Here is an 18565-nt window from a genome sequence, read left to right as displayed (position 1 = left end):
CATCTGTACTGATCACAATTTATTAACAGGTTCCTTCCTTGATGGATCAGTATTTCCTGAACTCCGCTCGTTACTCAATGTTGAACATTCTCCATGATTACACCATCGTCAGTGTTCATTCATAAACACCGACTCCATCTGAGAAGCCAGCAGGGGGGCTTTAGGACCCGGAGTAGACCGGCCCCAAAGTAACGAGGGAAACTTGTTCCACAATAGATTTCAGCTCGTTCTTATCAAAAAATGCTTTTTATTAATTTATCCTCTATTAAAATAGTCAGAAGAAAACAATAGGAGGGGAAATGACAGTAGATGGTGGAATGTTTCTCAGTGAAGAACAATATCCCAGGCAGCTCCATTCAGGTGGGGGTGGGGTGGGCTTTATTCTACACACAATCCTAGAAGCACCGCTTTTTATATTTATTCATATATATGTGTGTTTATATATATATGTATATATAAAGTTCTTTATATATATCATTTTCATATACACCTTCAGGAAATGACTAGATTGGATTCTTAACAGAATCAAGTTACTTGTAGTTCTGTTTTTTTTAATGTACAAGTAAACTTAGCTTTTTGGATAATTAAACCACAGGAGAAAAAAAATTAAACAAAGGCAACTTTCTTTTGCCTTCTTTTTAAAGTATAAAACTGGCATAGAGGAAGCCATTTTTATACACGTAAAAATGCAATAAAATTAAATGTACACACTACGGGATCTCCCCTTCTTACAGCAAAACCAAAACAAAAAAATAAAAATGTCCTTCCGAAGCGAAATGTGAAAAAGGTAAAAAACACAAAATAACAAACCAACCAAAGCGGAAAGCCAAACAGCCAGCCTCGCCCCCTACTACAAACAGCGGCCAATCAGAGGCCACATGCTCCAGCCAACATCTCCTCCTGGTCAGCTGACGTGTCTGCAAGGCCCAGATTGGCCAGGGAGGGGAACGTCCGGGCTGGTATATCCAGCTCCAATTAAAACAAAACAAAGCTAAGCTCCGCCCATAAAAATACAACTACAAATAAAACATCAAAGGGTTATTATCTCTTGGTGGCGGCGAGCGAGTGATGTCATGAGGACGAGGGTGGCGTCATTGTTCCGGACAGTTTGGTAACCACGGCGATGGTGGCCTCCACAGTCCTGTACAGGGTGTCCAGCATGTCCTGTGGCGGGCCCCCATTAGACTGTACCTGGGAGGGGCTGTGCCTACTGCCCTCTGGCCCCGCCCCCTCGGAGGAGGAAGGCGTGACAGGAGCTGCGCTGGGACACGCCTCCCTGGTCTGGTCTGGCGTGGCCTTGCCCACGGCCCCCCTCCTTCCTCTGTGCTCCTCCTCCTGCTGCTCAGCGGAGGTCATCCGGCGGTGGGAGGGGCCGGGGTCCTCCCCCCGCACATACAGCTCCCCCCCCCCGTCCTGCAGTATTGAGGAAGACGAGGACGAGGAGGAGGACGAGGAGGAGGACGAAGAGGAGGCGGAGGAGGCGTCCATCATCTTCTCCTCCTCCTCCTCCTTCAAGGGGGAGGGGGGGTGGGCGGCGGTGGGGGGCGGGGGAGAGGGGGGGTCCTGCTCCGTCCCAGGGTCGATGAGGGACGAGGAGTCCCGCGTCTCCGTGTCGGAGGCGCTTGTGGGGGTGAGCGCCTCCTGCTGGTCGGCCTTAGCGGCCGGTGCAGCCGTGCTAGCGTTGTTAGCGTTAGTGTCGTCGTTAGTGTCGGTGTCCCCCTGGGTAGTCGCCGCCGGCGCCGCCGTCGTGGTGGTGTTGGTGGTGGTGGTGGTGGTGGTGGTGGACGGCATGGCAGAGGAAGAGGAGGAGGATGACGAAGAGGAGGTGTAGGAGGAAGAGGAGGTGGTGGTGGTGGTGACGGTAGAGGAGGAAGACGAGGGTACGAACTGCGTCCCTGGGGTTGATTCGGTGGCGACGCCCTCCGGTGACCGGTGGTCGTCGTCCCCGCCGCTCACACGGCGACGCTTCACTGGAGTGGCACCCTCCTCTTCAGCTAAACACACACACACACAAACACTGTGTTTTAGCTGTGTGTGTGTGTGTGTGTGTGTGTGTGTGTGTGTGTGTGTGTGTGTGTGTGTGTGTGTGTGTGTGTGTGTGTGTGTGTGTGTGTGTGTGTGTTACCTCGAGCCTTGCGGTCTAGCTCCTCCTGCTCCAAGGCGCTGCGTCGCTGCAGGCAGGCCTGGCAGCGCGCCAGCAGCTCCTGGAGGGCGGAGCCTAGCGATGCATCCAGCGAGGGCGGAGCCTGCAGGGGGAGGAGGAGCAGCAGCGCCCGCAGGTCCTGAGGGGGAGGGGCGGAACAGAGGATCAGGGCTAATGAAGTGGGTCAGGAAGCCTCAGGAGCTGATGATCTGCCATGTAAACATCCAACGTAACAGAAGATGGTCCCGGTAACCTTACCTAGGGAACCCTTTGCCATGCAAACTCTTTCTATTTCTGGTGGTTTTAGGGAAGGGGTAAATGTACAGTACAGCCCCTTTACCACTGGACATTAACCAATCAACCCCTGGCTCTGTCCTTAGTGGGAAAGGCAATGGTTTTATTAATCAATTAATTTAATTTATTTATTAAATATATATCCATATGCGTGTGTGTGTGTGTGTGTGTACATGTACTCGCGTAAAGACACACTGTAACTATACGTACAGCGTTCAGCAGGCTGCTGGTCTTGTCCAGCTCGCTGCGGTGGGCCGCCAGCTCGGGCTGCATGCGGTCCTGCTCACTCAGCAGGTTGGTGACCAGGATGCCCACCAGGCTGCTGCAGCTGGGGCCCGACAGCACCTGGCCCTGCACCTGGACACACACACGGTAGATACATATATAGCAAACACTGTGCGCGCGCACACACAGACACACAGACACACACACACAGACACACACAGTGCTGTGGGGAGGTATGTGTGGTGCTACCTTGTGGAGGAAGCAGGAGAGGAAGGAGTAGGCAGCAGGGTTGTTGAGGAAGGTCCTCTCGTCCATGAGTATGCACTTGATGTATTCCCCGAAGGCTGGGTCCTCACACAGCTGCTTCACACAGGTCTTGGCCAAGGCAGACTGCACACCAGGACAACAAGTGAACAGAGCCCCATAAAGACACAGGGGGGATCACAGGGCTTCATTAACACGCTCTGGTTGATTAACACAGGACCTCATAAGGACACACTCAGGTCTGTGGTAGGAGTGTGTGAGTGTGCATGTACCTGTGACTGATACAGCTCGGTCCACAGTTTGGGCAGAAGGCCAAGGTGAAGAGGAAGACCCTCATACGCAATCAGCACACCTGAGGAAGAACGCTTTGAATTACCTCAGAGTTATAGACCTCAACCTCTGGATTACACACCTAAATCCACCTCTGAATTGTAGCTGACTGACCCCCATGCAGTGGTTGAGTATAATGGAATAATTGAGTACAATAATAATGTAATTTTATCTTCTAATTTCGATATAAATGCCTCTGAAGGGGTAAAATACTGGAAAGGAAAGGCAGCAAAACTGCATAAAAAAAACTTTAAATCTTTTCTCAACTTAATTCCATCTCTGAAAAACACTAATGTTCAATAGTATGTCTTTGTTTCTCCACTTGCTTGCGGACAATTATCCAGTAATGTTTCACATTAAGGGCAGCCTTCCCCCCCCCCCCCCCTTAAAAAAACTCTCTGGTTCTACGCGATTCACGTGAATGACCAATTGACAAAAAAAACTTGTCGCCGAAAAGCAACAAGTTTGCAGGTGTGATTAAGGATGTCCGGCGGTAAGTATTCCAGGATTGAAATAGGAAGCATTTTAGGAGGCACCATAAGAGTATAACAGGAAGCACTACAGGATGCATTCCAGAAGGAACCGAGGCGGTACCAAGGTCATCAGGACGCCGGTGTTGCTGTACGTACTGAGTTTGACCAGCGTGTCGGTGAACTTCTCACAGGTGACCGCCACGCGGCACAGCAGGTGGATGAACTGGTGGTAGGACAGGAAGTACTCCAGCAGCATGCGGTCGTACACCTCATCCTTCCCCTGCAACACACACACACACACACACACTATGACCCGACGAACACCTCAATGACATCGCAGCGTGGAACGGCCTCTCCAGGTGTCGCAGCTTGCTCTTACGGTTTTACCCCAATGCCTTTGAGCGACAGGCGCTCATTGGGTGACATGTGGCGTCATACAAACTGACCCGTATGGGTCCACCGTGAGTGTGTGTTGGTCTCTGACCTTGCTGGTCTCCACCATGGAGGGCAGAAGACACATGTTGAGCTCCGGCCTCGGGGGCCGGATGTTGTTCTTCCCACCCATCAGCTTAATGTTCTCCCTGCACGGCAGGTAGGGCCCGAAGGACACTGGAGCAAGAGCACGCACACACACACACACACACACACACACACACACACAAGAGAAAGGCATTAGGTAGGAACTTGGATGTGGTAGTGAATAGTATATATAGTAGTAGTGGTGTAGTAGTACTCTCTAGGGATGCTGCTGTGGTGGTAGGTACAGTAGGACTATAGCAGTAGTAGTGTAGTAGTAGTGTAGTAGTACTCACTAGGGATGCTGCTGTGGTGGTAGGTACAGTAGGACTATAGCAGTAGTAGTGTAGTAGTACTCACTAGGGATGCTGCTGTGGTGGTAGGTACAGTAGGACTATAGCAGTAGTAGTGTAGTAGTAGTGTAGTAGTACTCTCTAGGGATGCTGCTGTGGTGGTAGGTACAGTAGGACTATAGCAGTAGTAGTGTAGTAGTAGTGTAGTAGTACTCACTAGGGATGCTGCTGTGGTGGTAGGTACAGTAGGACTATAGCAGTAGTAGTGCAGTAGTACTCACTAGGGATGCTGCTGTGGTGGTAGGTACAGTAGGACTATAGCAGTAGTAGTGCAGTAGTACTCACTAGGGATGCTGCTGTGGTGGTAGGTACAGTAGGACTATAGCAGTAGTAGTGTAGTAGTAGTGTAGTAGTACTCACTAGGGATGCTGCTGTGGTGGTAGGTACAGTAGGACTATAGTAGTAGTGTAGTAGTAGTGTAGTAGTACTCACTAGGGATGCTGCTGTGGTGGTAGGTACAGTAGGACTGTAGCAGTAGTGTAGTAGTACTCACTAGGGATGCTGCTGTGGTGGTAGGTACAGTAGGACTATAGCAGTAGTAGTGTAGTAGTACTCACTAGGGATGCTGCTGTGGTGGTAGGTACAGTAGGACTATAGTAGTAGTGTAGTAGTAGTGTAGTAGTACTCACTAGGGATGCTGCTGTGGTGGTAGGTACAGTAGGACTATAGCAGTAGTAGTGTAGTAGTAGTGTAGTAGTACTCACTAGGGATGCTGCTGTGGTGGTAGGTACAGTAGGACTATAGTAGTAGTGTAGTAGTAGTACTCACTAGGGATGCTGCTGTGGTGGTAGGTACAGTAGGACTATAGCAGTAGTAGTGTAGTAGTAGTGTAGTAGTACTCACTAGGGATGCTGCTGTGGTGGTAGGTACAGTAGGACTATAGTAGTAGTGTAGTAGTAGTGTAGTAGTACTCACTAGGGATGCTGCTGTGGTGGTAGGTACAGTAGGACTATAGTAGTAGTGTAGTAGTACTCACTAGGGATGCTGCTGTGGTGGTAGGTACAGTAGGACTATAGTAGTAGTGTAGTAGTACTCACTAGGGATGCTGCTGTGGTGGTAGGTACAGTAGGACTATAGCAGTAGTAGTGTAGTAGTACTCACTAGGGATGCTGCTGTGGTGGTAGGTACAGTAGGACTGTAGCAGTAGTGTAGTAGTACTCACTAGGGATGCTGCTGTGGTGGTAGGTACAGTAGGACTGTAGCAGTAGTGTAGTAGTACTCACTAGGGATGCTGCTGTGGTGGTAGGTACAGTAGGACTATAGCAGTAGTAGTGTAGTAGTAGTGTAGTAGTACTCACTAGGGATGCTGCTGTGGTGGTAGGTACAGTAGGACTATAGCAGTAGTAGTGTAGTAGTACTCACTAGGGATGCTGCTGTGGTGGTAGGTACAGTAGGACTATAGTAGTAGTGTAGTAGTACTCTCTAGGGATGCTCTGTGGTGGTAGGTACAGTAGGACTATAGCAGTAGTGTAGTAGTAGTGTAGTAGTACTCACTAGGGATGCTGCTGTGGTGGTAGGTACAGTAGGACTATAGCAGTAGTAGTGTAGTAGTACTCTCTAGGGATGCTGCTGTGGTGGTAGGTACAGTAGGACTATAGTAGTAGTGTAGTAGTACTCACTAGGGATGCTGCTGTGGTGGTAGGTACAGTAGGACTATAGCAGTAGTAGTGTAGTAGTACTCACTAGGGATGCTGCTGTGGTGGTAGGTACAGTAGGACTATAGCAGTAGTAGTGTAGTAGTACTCTCTAGGGATGCTGCTGTGGTGGTAGGTACAGTAGGACTATAGTAGTAGTAGTGTAGTAGTACTCACTAGGGATGCTGCTGTGGTGGTAGGTACAGTAGGACTATAGCAGTAGTAGTGTAGTAGTACTCTCTAGGGATGCTGCTGTGGTGGTAGGTACAGTAGGACTATAGCAGTAGTAGTGTAGTAGTAGTGTAGTAGTACTCACTAGGGATGCTGCTGTGGTGGTAGGTACAGTAGGACTATAGCAGTAGTAGTGTAGTAGTACTCACTAGGGATGCTGCTGTGGTGGTAGGTACAGTAGGACTATAGCAGTAGTAGTGTAGTAGTACTCACTAGGGATGCTGCTGTGGTGGTAGGTACAGTAGGACTATAGCAGTAGTAGTGTAGTAGTACTCTCTAGGGATGCTGCTGTGGTGGTAGGTACAGTAGGACTATAGTAGTAGTGTAGTAGTACTCTCTAGGGATGCTGCTGTGGTGGTAGGTACAGTAGGACTATAGTAGTAGTGTAGTAGTACTCTCTAGGGATGCTGCTGTGGTGGTAGGTACAGTAGGACTATAGTAGTAGTGTAGTAGTAGTGTAGTAGTACTCACTAGGGATGCTGCTGTGGTGGTAGGTACAGTAGGACTATAGTAGTAGTGTAGTAGTACTCTCTAGGGATGCTGCTGTGGTGGTAGGTACAGTAGGACTATAGCAGTAGTGTAGTAGTAGTGTAGTAGTACTCACTAGGGATGCTGCTGTGGTGGTAGGTACAGTAGGACTATAGCAGTAGTAGTGTAGTAGTACTCACTAGGGATGCTGCTGTGGTGGTAGGTACAGTAGGACTATAGCAGTAGTGTAGTAGTAGTGTAGTAGTACTCACTAGGGATGCTGCTGTGGTGGTAGGTACAGTAGGACTATAGCAGTAGTAGTGTAGTAGTACTCACTAGGGATGCTGCTGTGGTGGTAGGTACAGTGGTTATGCTGCAGGAAGGGGACCAGAGTGTGGAGGAAGTCATGAGGGCTGAGGAGGACCAGCTCCTTCAGCACATCTAGCCAACAGAAACACACAACAAGGTCAGGGATCACGCTGTAGCCAATAGAAACACACAACAAGGTCAGGGATCACGCTGTAGCCAATAGAAACACACAACAAGGTCAGGGATCACGCTGTAGCCAATAGAAACACACAACAAGGTCAGGGATCACGCTGTAGCCAATAGAAACACAGCACGCCAGGTCAGTGCGCTTGTTCGTTTGCAGTGTGCATGTTACCCAGGCAGGCGTTGCGTAGCTCGGGGGGGCTGTAGGAGTTGAGCAGGGTGAGCAGCTTGTGGGCGAAGTCGATTCTCTCCTGCCACTGGATCAGAGCCTGCTTCACATCTACACACACAAATATATACAGATACATTGATGCGTTTCAATTGGGTTTAGGGTACCGAGCGTCATGCGTCAATGAGGTCAGGGCAGTGGTCCGTGGTGTCAGGGCCGTGGTCCGTGGTGTCAGGGCCGTGGTCCGTGGTGTCAGGGCAGTGGTCCGTGGTGTCAGGGCCGTGGTCCGTGGTGTCAGGGCCGTGGTCCGTGGTGTCAGGGCCGTGGTCCGTGGTGTCAGGGCCGTGGTCCGTGGTGTCAGGGCCGTGGTCCGTGGTGTCAGGGCCGTGGTCCGTGGTGTCAGGGCCGTGGTCCGTGGTGTCAGGGCAGTGGTCCGTGGTGTCAGGGCAGTGGTCCGTGGTGTCAGGGCAGTGGTCCGTGGTGTCAGGGCAGTGGTCCGTGGTGTCAGGGCAGTGGTCCGTGGTGTCAGGGCAGTGGTCCGTGGTGTCAGGGCAGTGGTCCGTGGTGTCAGGGCAGTGGTCCGTGGTGTCAGGGCAGTGGTCCGTGGTGTCAGGGCAGTGGTCCGTGGTGTCAGGGCAGTGGTCCGTGGTGTCAGGGCAGTGGTCCGTGGTGTCAGGGCAGTGGTCCGTGGTGTCAGGGCAGTGGTCCGTGGTGTCAGGGCAGTGGTCCGTGGTGTCAGGGCAGTGGTCCGTGGTGTCAGGGCAGTGGTCCGTGGTGTCAGGGCAGTGGTCCGTGGTGTCAGGGCAGTGGTCCGTGGTGTCAGGGCAGTGGTCCGTGGTGTCAGGGCAGTGGTCCGTGGTGTCAGGGCAGTGGTCCGTGGTGTCAGGGCAGTGGTCCGTGGTGTCAGGGCAGTGGTCCGTGGTGTCAGGGCAGTGGTCCGTGGTGTCAGGGCAGTGGTCCGTGGTGTCAGGGCAGTGGTCCGTGGTGTCAGGGCAGTGGTCCGTGGTGTCAGGGCAGTGGTCCGTGGTGTCAGGGCAGTGGTCCGTGGTGTCAGGGCAGTGGTCCGTGGTGTCAGGGCAGTGTTCCGTGGTGTCAGGGCAGTGGTCCGTGGTGTCAGGGCAGTGGTCCGTGGTGTCAGGGCAGTGGTCCGTGGTGTCAGGGCAGTGTTCCGTGGTGTCAGGGCAGTGTCGTGCACCAGGGTATGACAGTACCAGGAGCCCCCTGACCTTTGCGCTGCAGGTAGGGCCGCGTGGCCTTGAGGACGGACAGGAAGATGGACAGCAGCTCCACCAGGTCCCCGGTCACGTGGCAGGCCGTGGCCTCGTGGTACATCATGTGCAGCGTGTTGAACGACTGGTTGGAACACGGCATGGGATTATAGTGAGAAGTAGGAGACCACAGCACTAACAGTAAAGGATGTTGGAGTGATTGTAGCCTACAGTTGAGTAGAGTTCAGTTAGTGGCTATAGTGCAGTAGAATGCAGTAACGAGTATAGCGATATTAGCAGTTTAGTACCTCTGTCATGAGGATGAGTCCTCTGTTGAAGACCACCAGCAGTCTGTCCTCATCGTTCTCCAACAAAACACGGAACGCGCTACAAACATAAACACACATACATATTTTAATAGGTTATGATACAAGTACAGATTATTAAAACGTTTAAAAGGTTATTATGATGACTATGCAAAGCTAATTCTAAATTTGTACGGTTTAAAAGCCATTGGTCTAGGAGACCTGGTGATAGATGGTTCATCAGACCTGATGATAGATGTTTAATGAGACCTGTGCTGTGTTCCAATATCCATACTTAGTTTGAGTAGGTAGGGCTTTCCAATTAAGATCGGGGCGAAAATAAGTGTACTGTGGACCCGGATGGTGTACTCAAAATCGTCAAATTGCGCAGTGTGGATCGATGTACACTTTTCGTACTCAACGTCCGCCATCTTAGCTACGTAGCGGAAGAGGGCGGAGCCAGGCTGAGCCAACGTCTGCTCATTTTCCCCATAGCCTGCATTAATAGAGTCATTTTGTAGTTTTTATAGCTTTTATAGCTTTTTAAAGCCGTTCAAAGCGGGATGTTTATTGCGGGGGAGGAGCCGCGGCGGCAGTCGCAATTTCCAGTTAGTGCACCAGGGAGTATTCGATTTATAACACCGACATCTGAAAATCAGCGCACTTAGTGAGAGCTGGTGATAGATAATGAGAGCTGGTGATAGATAATGAGAGCTGGTGATAGATAATGAGAGCTGGTGATAGATAATGAGAGCTGGTGATAGATAATGAGAGCAGGTGATAGATAATGAGAGCTGGTGATAGATAATGAGAGCAGGTGATAGATAATGAGAGCTGGTGATAGATAATGAGAGCAGGTGATAGATAATGAGAGCAGGTGATGGATAAGGAGAGCAGGTGATAGATAATGAGAGCTGGTGATAGATAATGAGAGCAGGTGATGGATAAGGAGAGCTGCTGATAGATAATGAGAGCTGGTGATAGATAATGAGAGCTGGCGATAGATAATGAGAGCTGCTGATAGATAATGAGAGCTGGTGATAGTTTACCTGATGAGGGTTGTCCAGCAGGAGCGTCCGTCCAGGCAGCGCAGGTAGCAGCTGATGGTCGTCTTCTTGAACTGCTTCACGTCCTCCAGCTCCTCCTCCCTCATGTCGGCCCGCTGGCCCACAAACAGCTGCATCAGGTTGAACAGCTCCTCCACCGCCTGCAGGGGGCAGCACCTTCACATCAATACTAATACACCGGTAACTATCACTGACAACAACTCCTCCACCACTAACCGGTAACTATTACCGATAACAGCTCCTCCACCACTCACACATCAATACGAACACACCAGTAACTATTACTGATAACACCTAATCACACATCAATACCAATACACTGATAACTATTACTGATAACTGATTACTTATCAAACACTTGGCATTGCAGTTTTGCAATCATTAAAGTTTGATCATACATGATAAATGTATGATACATCATACATGAAATCACAAGAGGACATGGCATCGTCTCAACGTGACAGCACGTCATGGTTTCACCACCACGACGTGACATCTCGCCAATCGCGACACCGCACCCTCGCGGTGACATCACCCACCCCGGGGTACTGGCTGGCGTGGGGCGTCAGGTTCTTGAAGGCCCACTGGATGTTCTGGTGCGAGGCCAGCTGGCGCGTGAAGCAGGGCGACTGCTCGCAGCACATGCGCAGGATGCCGTAGTAGGCGGGCAGCATGCCGCGGTTGAACAGCACCACCTCCTGGTCGTCGTGGTCGGCCAGGATGTAGTTGAAGGCGATGTTCTTGGTGACCACGGCGTTCTGGGCCACCAGCCGCACGTTCTCCGGACACTCCACGCACACGTTGTACCAGAAGGACAGCAGCGCCTGCTTGTTGTGGTTGGTGGCGATGGCCGGCTCCGACAGCTTGGGCTGGGGTGGGGTGGGGGATGGTTATCAGAACGTGCAGCAAATCACACGCTTTCTGGCGTATTCCATGATTATTCTGTAACTGTGGTACTCTATCAATTTTGTAACTTGAGTAGTCCGTTAATCTATTACTCTAACTTTAATTACTTACTTAAGTAAACTGAAGTACTCTTACATTAAGTTACTTTAGTATTCTGTAACTTGGATAACTTTAGCGTTCCGTAACTTGTGTAACTTTAGTATTCTGTAACTTATGTAAGCCATCGTATTTTGTAACCTTTGTCACTTCAGTATTCTGAAATTCACGTAACATTTGTGTTCTGTAACATTCTTGACTTGATTATTCTAGCGTAAGTGCAGTGCTGTGCAGCTGACCTGGAAGAGGTTCCACAGGTCCATGAAGTAGCCGGAGAACATGAGCTTCTCCGTCTTGGAAATGAGGCAGTAGGTCATGAAGCTGAAGTACTGGACCAGCTTGGTGGTGCCGTGCACGCCCGCGTCCACGTACAGCTTGGCCCGGGCCAGCAGGCCCAGCAGCAGGTTGTACACCTGGTGCAGTACCGCCGTGGTGTCCGGGGACAGGGGCAGCTCCCGGGTGGGGATGTGCAGCGAGCGCGTGGAGCGGAACATCTGGCGGAACGAGTTGCTGGGAATGAGAGACACCAGGAGGTAGGCAGCCGCTGGGGGGAGAGAGACCTTCAAGGTTAAAAACTACCTCGGTACAGTCATGTTCAGACAGGGGGGGATGGTAAACAGTGAGATTCAGGGGGTGAGGGGTTAAGGGCCACTGTCAAGGGGGGAGGGGTTAAGGGGGAGGAGTAAAGGGTTAGATTCTGGGGTGGAGGGGTTAAGGGCCAGGGTCAAGGGGTGGAGGGGTGGAGGGTTAGGGGCTAGAATCATGGGGTGAGGGGTTAAGGGTTAGGTCATGGGGTGAGGGTAAGGGTCAAAGGGTGAGGGGTTAAGGGTTAGATTCAGGGGACGAGGGGATAAGGGCTCAGGGTGAAGACCTAAGGGTGAGGGGTTAAGGGGGACGGTCATTGGCTCCAGGGGTCATCGGGTGGGTGGGCAGGGGATAGGGGTGTGGGGGTCTTACATGTGCGCACGCGGGGGTAGTTGTGTGCCAGCAGGAAGCGCTCGACCCAGTTCTCCATGTTCTGAAGCACCCAGCTGTGAGCCAGCTTGTTCCTGGGAGTCTGCACCGCAAGCCAGTCCAGACACTGGGAGGGGTTGTACTCCACCACCTGCACAAAGATTCAGACACACAGCTCAGTCTGAGTTCCTCCTCAAGGTCACCACCCTCTGGGCGTTTCCCCTTGTCCTTAAACCGAGGGTGAGATTGGAGGGGTGTGGTTGTTTAGGGCCTCTGAAGCCCATTGACGCCTCGATGAAGCAATAGACTCATAACATTGAGAGGACGGGGGGGGGGGTTTACCTCCCAGATCCTCTGCAGGATGAAAGAGGCGAAGGAGGGCATCCCTGGAGGACCTCCAGCAAACTCCATCAGCATGGTGAGCAGCTTGAAGAAGGGGTTAGCCGCCTGGGGGACACAGGGCACACCGTGAGGAAAAAGGATACACCCTGCCTGTCCGTTTACTGGATCGACATAAACAGGTAGTTATTGAGGTGAGTAGAATTGATATAAAAGGTCTTCCAAGGTTCGACCGGAAGCCAAGCCCACCAGGGCTCAGGATCATCCGGGGAGCGAGAGCGAGTGTTCAGAGATCTCTGGGTCCACCTACCTCTGGAGTGAGCTTGGCGATGGACGTGAACAGCATGGACACGATCTGAAGCACAAGAGGACGAAGACACTCAGAAATGGCCCCAGGAATGCAGAGGGGTACAGATAGCTCTATATGCCATGCTAGCAGAGGAGTTTCACCCATTGTTTTTCATTACATTTCAATTAAAAAGGTTGACTCTATTTGATTCATTAATTAAAATTTAAATTCTGGCACTTTATGTCCTTTGGCTGAACAGAGTGGGGGGAGGGCTCGAGGCAGCAGGGGGCTCAATGTTACGATGGTGCGTTGCTAATCCAGGAGAGAAGTGGTTACAGGACAGCAAGGGCGGGGCCTAGCAGCGGGGGCGGGGCTGAACCTACGTGCTCGGCCAGGCGGTTATTGAAGCGGCAGAGGCTGAAGATGAGGTTGCAGGTCTGCCGGATGTTGATGCCGTCCCGGATGTGCTGGAAGAGGAAGGGGAAGCCCTTCCCACCGGTCAGCGCCGCCATGTCGCTCTGGGACAGGGTCAGGTGTCTGTGGGACACACACAGGAATGATGGGAAATGTTTTACCCCAAAGGAGAACTAACTTATTTATTTTAAGTAAGCCTGCCACAGCGGTCAAACGATTTGTTTAACAGATGTCAGTGTATCTTTGGAAACCATTGATGCTCGTAAGAGGTCATTTTTCTTTAGTATGAAACATAATATTTTCCCAAATAACTTAATTGGCCTTTCAAGCTATATATAATTTTAAAAGAAGCAACAGAGTCAACACTATGGAAAGCAGCCGTATCAGTATAGACGATTGCAACTATTAGCGAGAAACTAACAAAGCCAGCCTCAAGGGATTCAAAACAACTAACAATTTCGTTAGCAGCACTGGCCAGCCTTCCTCTTGCAATGAGACCGACCAATCAGAACACAGCGCCTACCTCTCAGAGCGGGACTGCTCCACCAGCAGGGCGATGAGGGCGATCATCTTCTCCAGTGCAGCAGGGCGATACTTCTCCTCAGCCAGAGACAAGATGTCCTCCTCCTCGTCCTCGTCGTCCCCCTCCTCCTCGGACAGCACCTCCACCTGCGGCTGAGGGTTGAAGAACATTAACACTGTATGTGACAAAAGTATGGCTGCGTTATCACGTGATACACTGTGCATAGGGACAATGTTTTCAGCGTTTCTGGCGACGAAAAGCTAGGGTTGCAGATCTTCCTTACATTCTCTGGTCCCTTGGTGCCCATGTAGAAGTGGACCATGATGGAGATGGCTTGGAGAGACAGCAGAAACTGGCTCTGTAGACACAAACAAACTCACCGCGCTCAATACTCCCCCGCTACTTGTGTGAACGGTGTTTAAATGAGCTCATCCGTACAGTCACGTGACACTTTAAATGGTATGGTGAAGATGGGGTGTCTAGTGGGGTCAGGGTGTTAAAGTCATTGCTCAGAGTTTGATTCCCGCAGTCGACCTACAAACATCCTACAGCATGACACCGCCTACCCCCTACCAGCTCCTTAATGACACGTGACTGCTAAATGACCAATACATTTTGGGCATTATGAAGAAGGTAGGCGCTTATTTAACATAGCCGTAGCATTTTAGCCTTGAATGCAAACAAGGTGATCATTATCATATGAATATATATAGTATTATTTAACATGAACATAAAAACGACTTATTGAAATCTGATGAGAAATGTAAACTTTAAAGTGCATCCAGGAAAAGCACAGCTCTCCATTTACTCGTATTTATTAACAGGCAAGTCGAAGACTCTGGAATATGACGGACAACGGAAAGGCTGCATGCTAGATCAACATCCTAAGTGCCAGCAGTAGTCTGTGTACTCGTGTCTACGGTGCCGACAGTGCTGTACCTCCTCCTCCCCCATCTTGGCGAACTCGTACAGGAAAGCAAAGTACTCGGTGAGGTGCTTGCTGTGCGGCTTCACGCCGTGCTCCATGATGGACAGCAGCGTCTTCACGAAGCGCGTCACACACGAGCGGCTGCCCATGTCCTCCACAGGCCCGTCCATGTCATCAGACCTGGGAGAGGGAGGGAGGGAGGGAGGGAGAGGGAGAGAGAGAAGAGAGAGAAGAGAAAGAGGAGAGAGAAGAGAGGAGAGGAGAGAGAGAGAGAAAAGAGAGCGAGTGCAAGAGCGAGGAGAGGTTCAATTATGATTCATCTGTTCCAGAAACTAATAAACGGCAAGAAGAAAAAGTTGATATATATATATATTTATATATATTTATAAATGCCTTTGTTCACATTTCGTTTTACATGGACATTTTTCATTGCGTATGTAGAAATATTTTTATCATTTTGCCACCAGTGTCGTCTAATAAAGAAGCAGATTAAAGCTGATGGTGTGAGAGGTGGGCGGGACCAGGGTGAAGGCGGAGGACCTACCCGTCCTCCATGCCAGGCTGCAGGTACAGGTGGGCGTGGACCGGCCGCAACCGCTGGATCACATGGATACACAGCCTCTGGAACATCTGCCACACCCCCCAACAGGACGTTAGCGGTGTGTGTGTGTGTGTGTGTGTGTGTGAGAGTGAGTGTGTGAGTGTGTGAGTGTGTGAGTGATTGAGCGCGAGTGCAAGAGTGGTGCCATGAGAGAGAGACACAAGATGAGCGGGATAAAGACGCGTGTGGGTGTGTGTGACTTGCCTGTCTGACGATCTGGTTGGGACACTTGATGAGGATCTGCATGGGCCACCAGTTGTCATCAGCCATGCGGTCCAAAAACCACTGGAGCACAGAACAAGAACCATAGTTGAAGAGAGAGAAGTTGATGAGTAATAATATTAATAATAAATAATTCAGTGCACATGTGTGCAGTGTAAAGTAGTGTGCGTGTTTATGGGTCTGTCACCTCGCAGGCAGCCTGGCTGTTGTTGAACTGTTTGGTGAGGAGTTCGATCCATTGCAGCATAGTGGGCTGGGGATCACGATCAATACGTTACCATTGAAACGCACCTGCACTACCAACAGGCGTGCACAACAACTGCTACGAGCACAACAACTACCAACACAACAGCAGCTTTCATGACAGCCTCTCCGCCTACCTTCTCTTTGGAGTGGATAAACGTCTCCAGTACAAACGACGTGCTGAGCTGGGAACCAACAGGAAGGACAACAACGTTACACTGATGTGATGGTGTACACTGTCACGATATATCAATTCAATTTGGGGACTTTGGAGATTAGGCGTGTTCAGTAGAGACCGTATTGATGATTAGTGATTTTGTTTTGACTATCCGCAAACACAGCGCTGTAGGGGTTTTGTGATGACTATGGGCTTACCTTAGCTCTTTAGTGTTTGTGTTTTGTGAGGGAGCTACACAGCTAACTTTAGCATGTTTTGACAGGACTGTGAGCTAACCTTAGCTGTTTGTGCTTGTGTGATTTGTGAAGACACAACGCTAACCTCAGTAGAGTATTGCGTGTGTGTGTTTGGGGTCCGTCTCACCTTGGAGGTCATCAGGGAGATGGCTTTAGGGTCTGGTAAAGTGCTGGGAATGCTACTGCAGAGCTGCCACATAAAGCTGTGGAGACAACATACAGTGTAATCAAACAGCCCAATTTGAATTGAAATCAATTCTACAATCCAAATTTTGTCACCTACCCAAAATATGTGTGCTCAAATATGTTCTTATCCTGGAGAAACTGCATGTTGTCTTGCCAAATCCACTGCAGAAAAGGTTTATAAAATACAAATATTATTAACAACATTTCATCAGAAAGTATTTTGCGGACTAAAATCCTACTGCAGTACTGCATAGTAATTAGACCGTTTCTCAAGAGGAAACATGACATTTTGTTTGAATACTTAGGACGTTTAACATAAAAGCCTCAGCTCACCTCCAGGAGATCTGGAGAGACGTCGAAGCTGAAGTCTTTTCCATTCTCCTCCTCTAACTCCACTCTCTTGTAGAAGAGCATGTAGGCACTGTGGGTCTGGAACCACACACACACACACACACACACACACACACACACACACACACACACACACACACACACACACACACACACACACACACACACACACACACACACACACACACACACACACACACCTTATTCCCATCCTCCTCTGCCACTTCTTCTCACATTCTCCTCTCCTCCTTCTCCCTGCTCCATCTTACAGTCTACTCCACTTTATCTCACAATCTCCTCTCCTCCCTAGTCTTACAATATCCACTTAATCTTATAGTGTGCTCCTACTCCCAATTCCTTACTCTAAACATCTGCTCACCTCTTACTCACTCTATTGAGCTAAATTGTGGAAACTCAACCATCCTCTTGCTACTCAAGAATTGGGCCAGTTTGTCTTTTCAAATGAGGCCGTTTTCCCAGCTACTCCATTGTGACTGAATGCTTTGATTGTTCTCCACCTCACTTTAAGTCTCTGGATTAAAGTGTGGCCTGCTAAATGACTCCATCCAAACGTCCCCCAGAAACCCAGCAACCCGCACGCCCAAAGAAGCTCCTCCTCACCTTCTCGAAGGAGAAGTCCATGAATTTGTCGGTGACAGAGTCGTACGTTTTTGTCTGAAAAAAAACAACAACCGCACAGGTTAGCTTTACAAGTTAGACTTAACATGACCAATGTCAACAGTTTCATGCAGGAACACTCACAGTCATCTCTCCACCAAAACATTCAGACGCCAGCTGGGCAGAGTCGAAGGGCTTCACCTCTGCGTCGTTGAACAAGTACCTGGAACAACATAGTTGTCAATCATATTATTAGATACTGTCGTTCATTAAAGATGAACTGAACTGAAAAGTTAGTTATGACCATCACAAAAAAAATCGATACATAGCTTTTCTTTAGCAACAAAAGAAAATGGTTCTGTTAGTATTAGAGCGCCGACATTTTCGATGACGTCACTGGCATGGTAGGACTAGGTTGTTGCGGCAGACACGCAAACGACTTCTTAAGTCCACGGTGGAAAATAGTGATTTTAATATGTCTGGTTACGTGTTTGAGCCTGTGAGGGACATGCCTGTAGTGTCCGACTAACACCCGGTGGAGAGGGATCAATTTCAGGCTCCAGCTCCACCTTCGGATCGTGTGGGTGTGACTGGTGTTCGTGTGAGTGCTGCCGGAGCATGGACACTGCCACTGAATCGTTCTGCTGCCGAGAGGTCCTGGTCAACCTTGACCATCTAATGGTGGGATTAGGTTGCATAACCATGCATAGGGCATTTCGGATGCTGTGCAGCGAGAGAGGTTTTGGAAGTGGCCATGCTCTCTCTAAGGGATGTCCGAGCGGAGACGCTGGAACGCCCCATAAGAAGCAACTCGATGAGGCGAGCATGCGCATAAAGCCTGCGCACTTGTTTGCAAACATACAGTCCGAGAGGAACAAGTAACAAGGCGAAAACGATCTTTCCCCCTCCGTTTTCCTTCGATGCATTTCAGGAATATCTCAGTAAAGACGGACTCATTGCAAAAACGCATCGAACTGTACAAACGCTGTAGTACCTAGATGTTCAAGTCGCTGGTTCTCAACAAAAAAAAGTGGAGCGCATCAAGACTGAGCGCTGTATGCAAACATTCAAGTTGAGGAGGAGATAGCAAATTATACCTTTCAGATTGAGTAGAAATACTTTTTAATGTACAGTTAGTAATTAAATTGACCAATTGTAATTAAAGCTACAAAAATACAACAAAAAAAAAGTAACTTTCAACGCAACTAACGTCTCTTCAGGCGTCCACATGAATCCTAACCGTAAACCGCATAGGTCCGGTTTTATTTGAAACCACCCTTGGACATGGTTTCAACAAAAAATCGGCTCC

The 18565-nt window shown here is 49.8% G+C and overlaps 1 protein-coding gene across 2 annotated transcripts in view; it reads right to left on the bottom strand.

Annotated features, from left to right (window-relative positions):
* Positions 1-227: 227 nt before the first annotated feature.
* The window catches only part of LOC132454000 (ubiquitin carboxyl-terminal hydrolase 34-like), a 55085-nt gene continuing 36747 nt past the window's right edge, over positions 228-18565 (bottom strand). For both annotated transcript variants that reach the window (XM_060047134.1, XM_060047135.1), the window contains exons 49-78: positions 17401-17479; positions 17260-17313; positions 16621-16716; positions 16385-16449; positions 16229-16304; positions 15825-15872; positions 15632-15697; positions 15427-15507; positions 15166-15251; positions 14633-14801; positions 13977-14051; positions 13694-13845; positions 13140-13293; positions 12778-12822; positions 12471-12575; positions 12132-12279; positions 11414-11718; positions 10712-11041; positions 10155-10312; positions 9109-9187; positions 8819-8945; positions 7596-7703; positions 7268-7372; positions 4214-4338; positions 3886-4009; positions 3199-3278; positions 2912-3052; positions 2648-2794; positions 2126-2282; positions 228-1994 (exon numbers count right to left, since the gene is read on the bottom strand). In XM_060047134.1, coding sequence (XP_059903117.1) covers positions 1072-1994; positions 2126-2282; positions 2648-2794; positions 2912-3052; positions 3199-3278; positions 3886-4009; positions 4214-4338; positions 7268-7372; positions 7596-7703; positions 8819-8945; positions 9109-9187; positions 10155-10312; positions 10712-11041; positions 11414-11718; positions 12132-12279; positions 12471-12575; positions 12778-12822; positions 13140-13293; positions 13694-13845; positions 13977-14051; positions 14633-14801; positions 15166-15251; positions 15427-15507; positions 15632-15697; positions 15825-15872; positions 16229-16304; positions 16385-16449; positions 16621-16716; positions 17260-17313; positions 17401-17479 — 4408 coding nt within the window. In that variant the 3' untranslated portion in view covers positions 228-1071. The remainder of the gene's footprint in view (positions 1995-2125; positions 2283-2647; positions 2795-2911; positions 3053-3198; positions 3279-3885; positions 4010-4213; positions 4339-7267; positions 7373-7595; positions 7704-8818; positions 8946-9108; positions 9188-10154; positions 10313-10711; positions 11042-11413; positions 11719-12131; positions 12280-12470; positions 12576-12777; positions 12823-13139; positions 13294-13693; positions 13846-13976; positions 14052-14632; positions 14802-15165; positions 15252-15426; positions 15508-15631; positions 15698-15824; positions 15873-16228; positions 16305-16384; positions 16450-16620; positions 16717-17259; positions 17314-17400; positions 17480-18565) is intronic.

Source organism: Gadus macrocephalus, chromosome 3 (assembly GCF_031168955.1).
Source record: "Gadus macrocephalus chromosome 3, ASM3116895v1".
In the NCBI taxonomy this organism is placed as follows: Eukaryota; Metazoa; Chordata; class Actinopteri; order Gadiformes; family Gadidae; genus Gadus; species Gadus macrocephalus.
The sequence above is the reverse complement of the archived record's forward strand: the minus strand, read 5'-3'. Positions and strand labels throughout refer to the sequence as shown.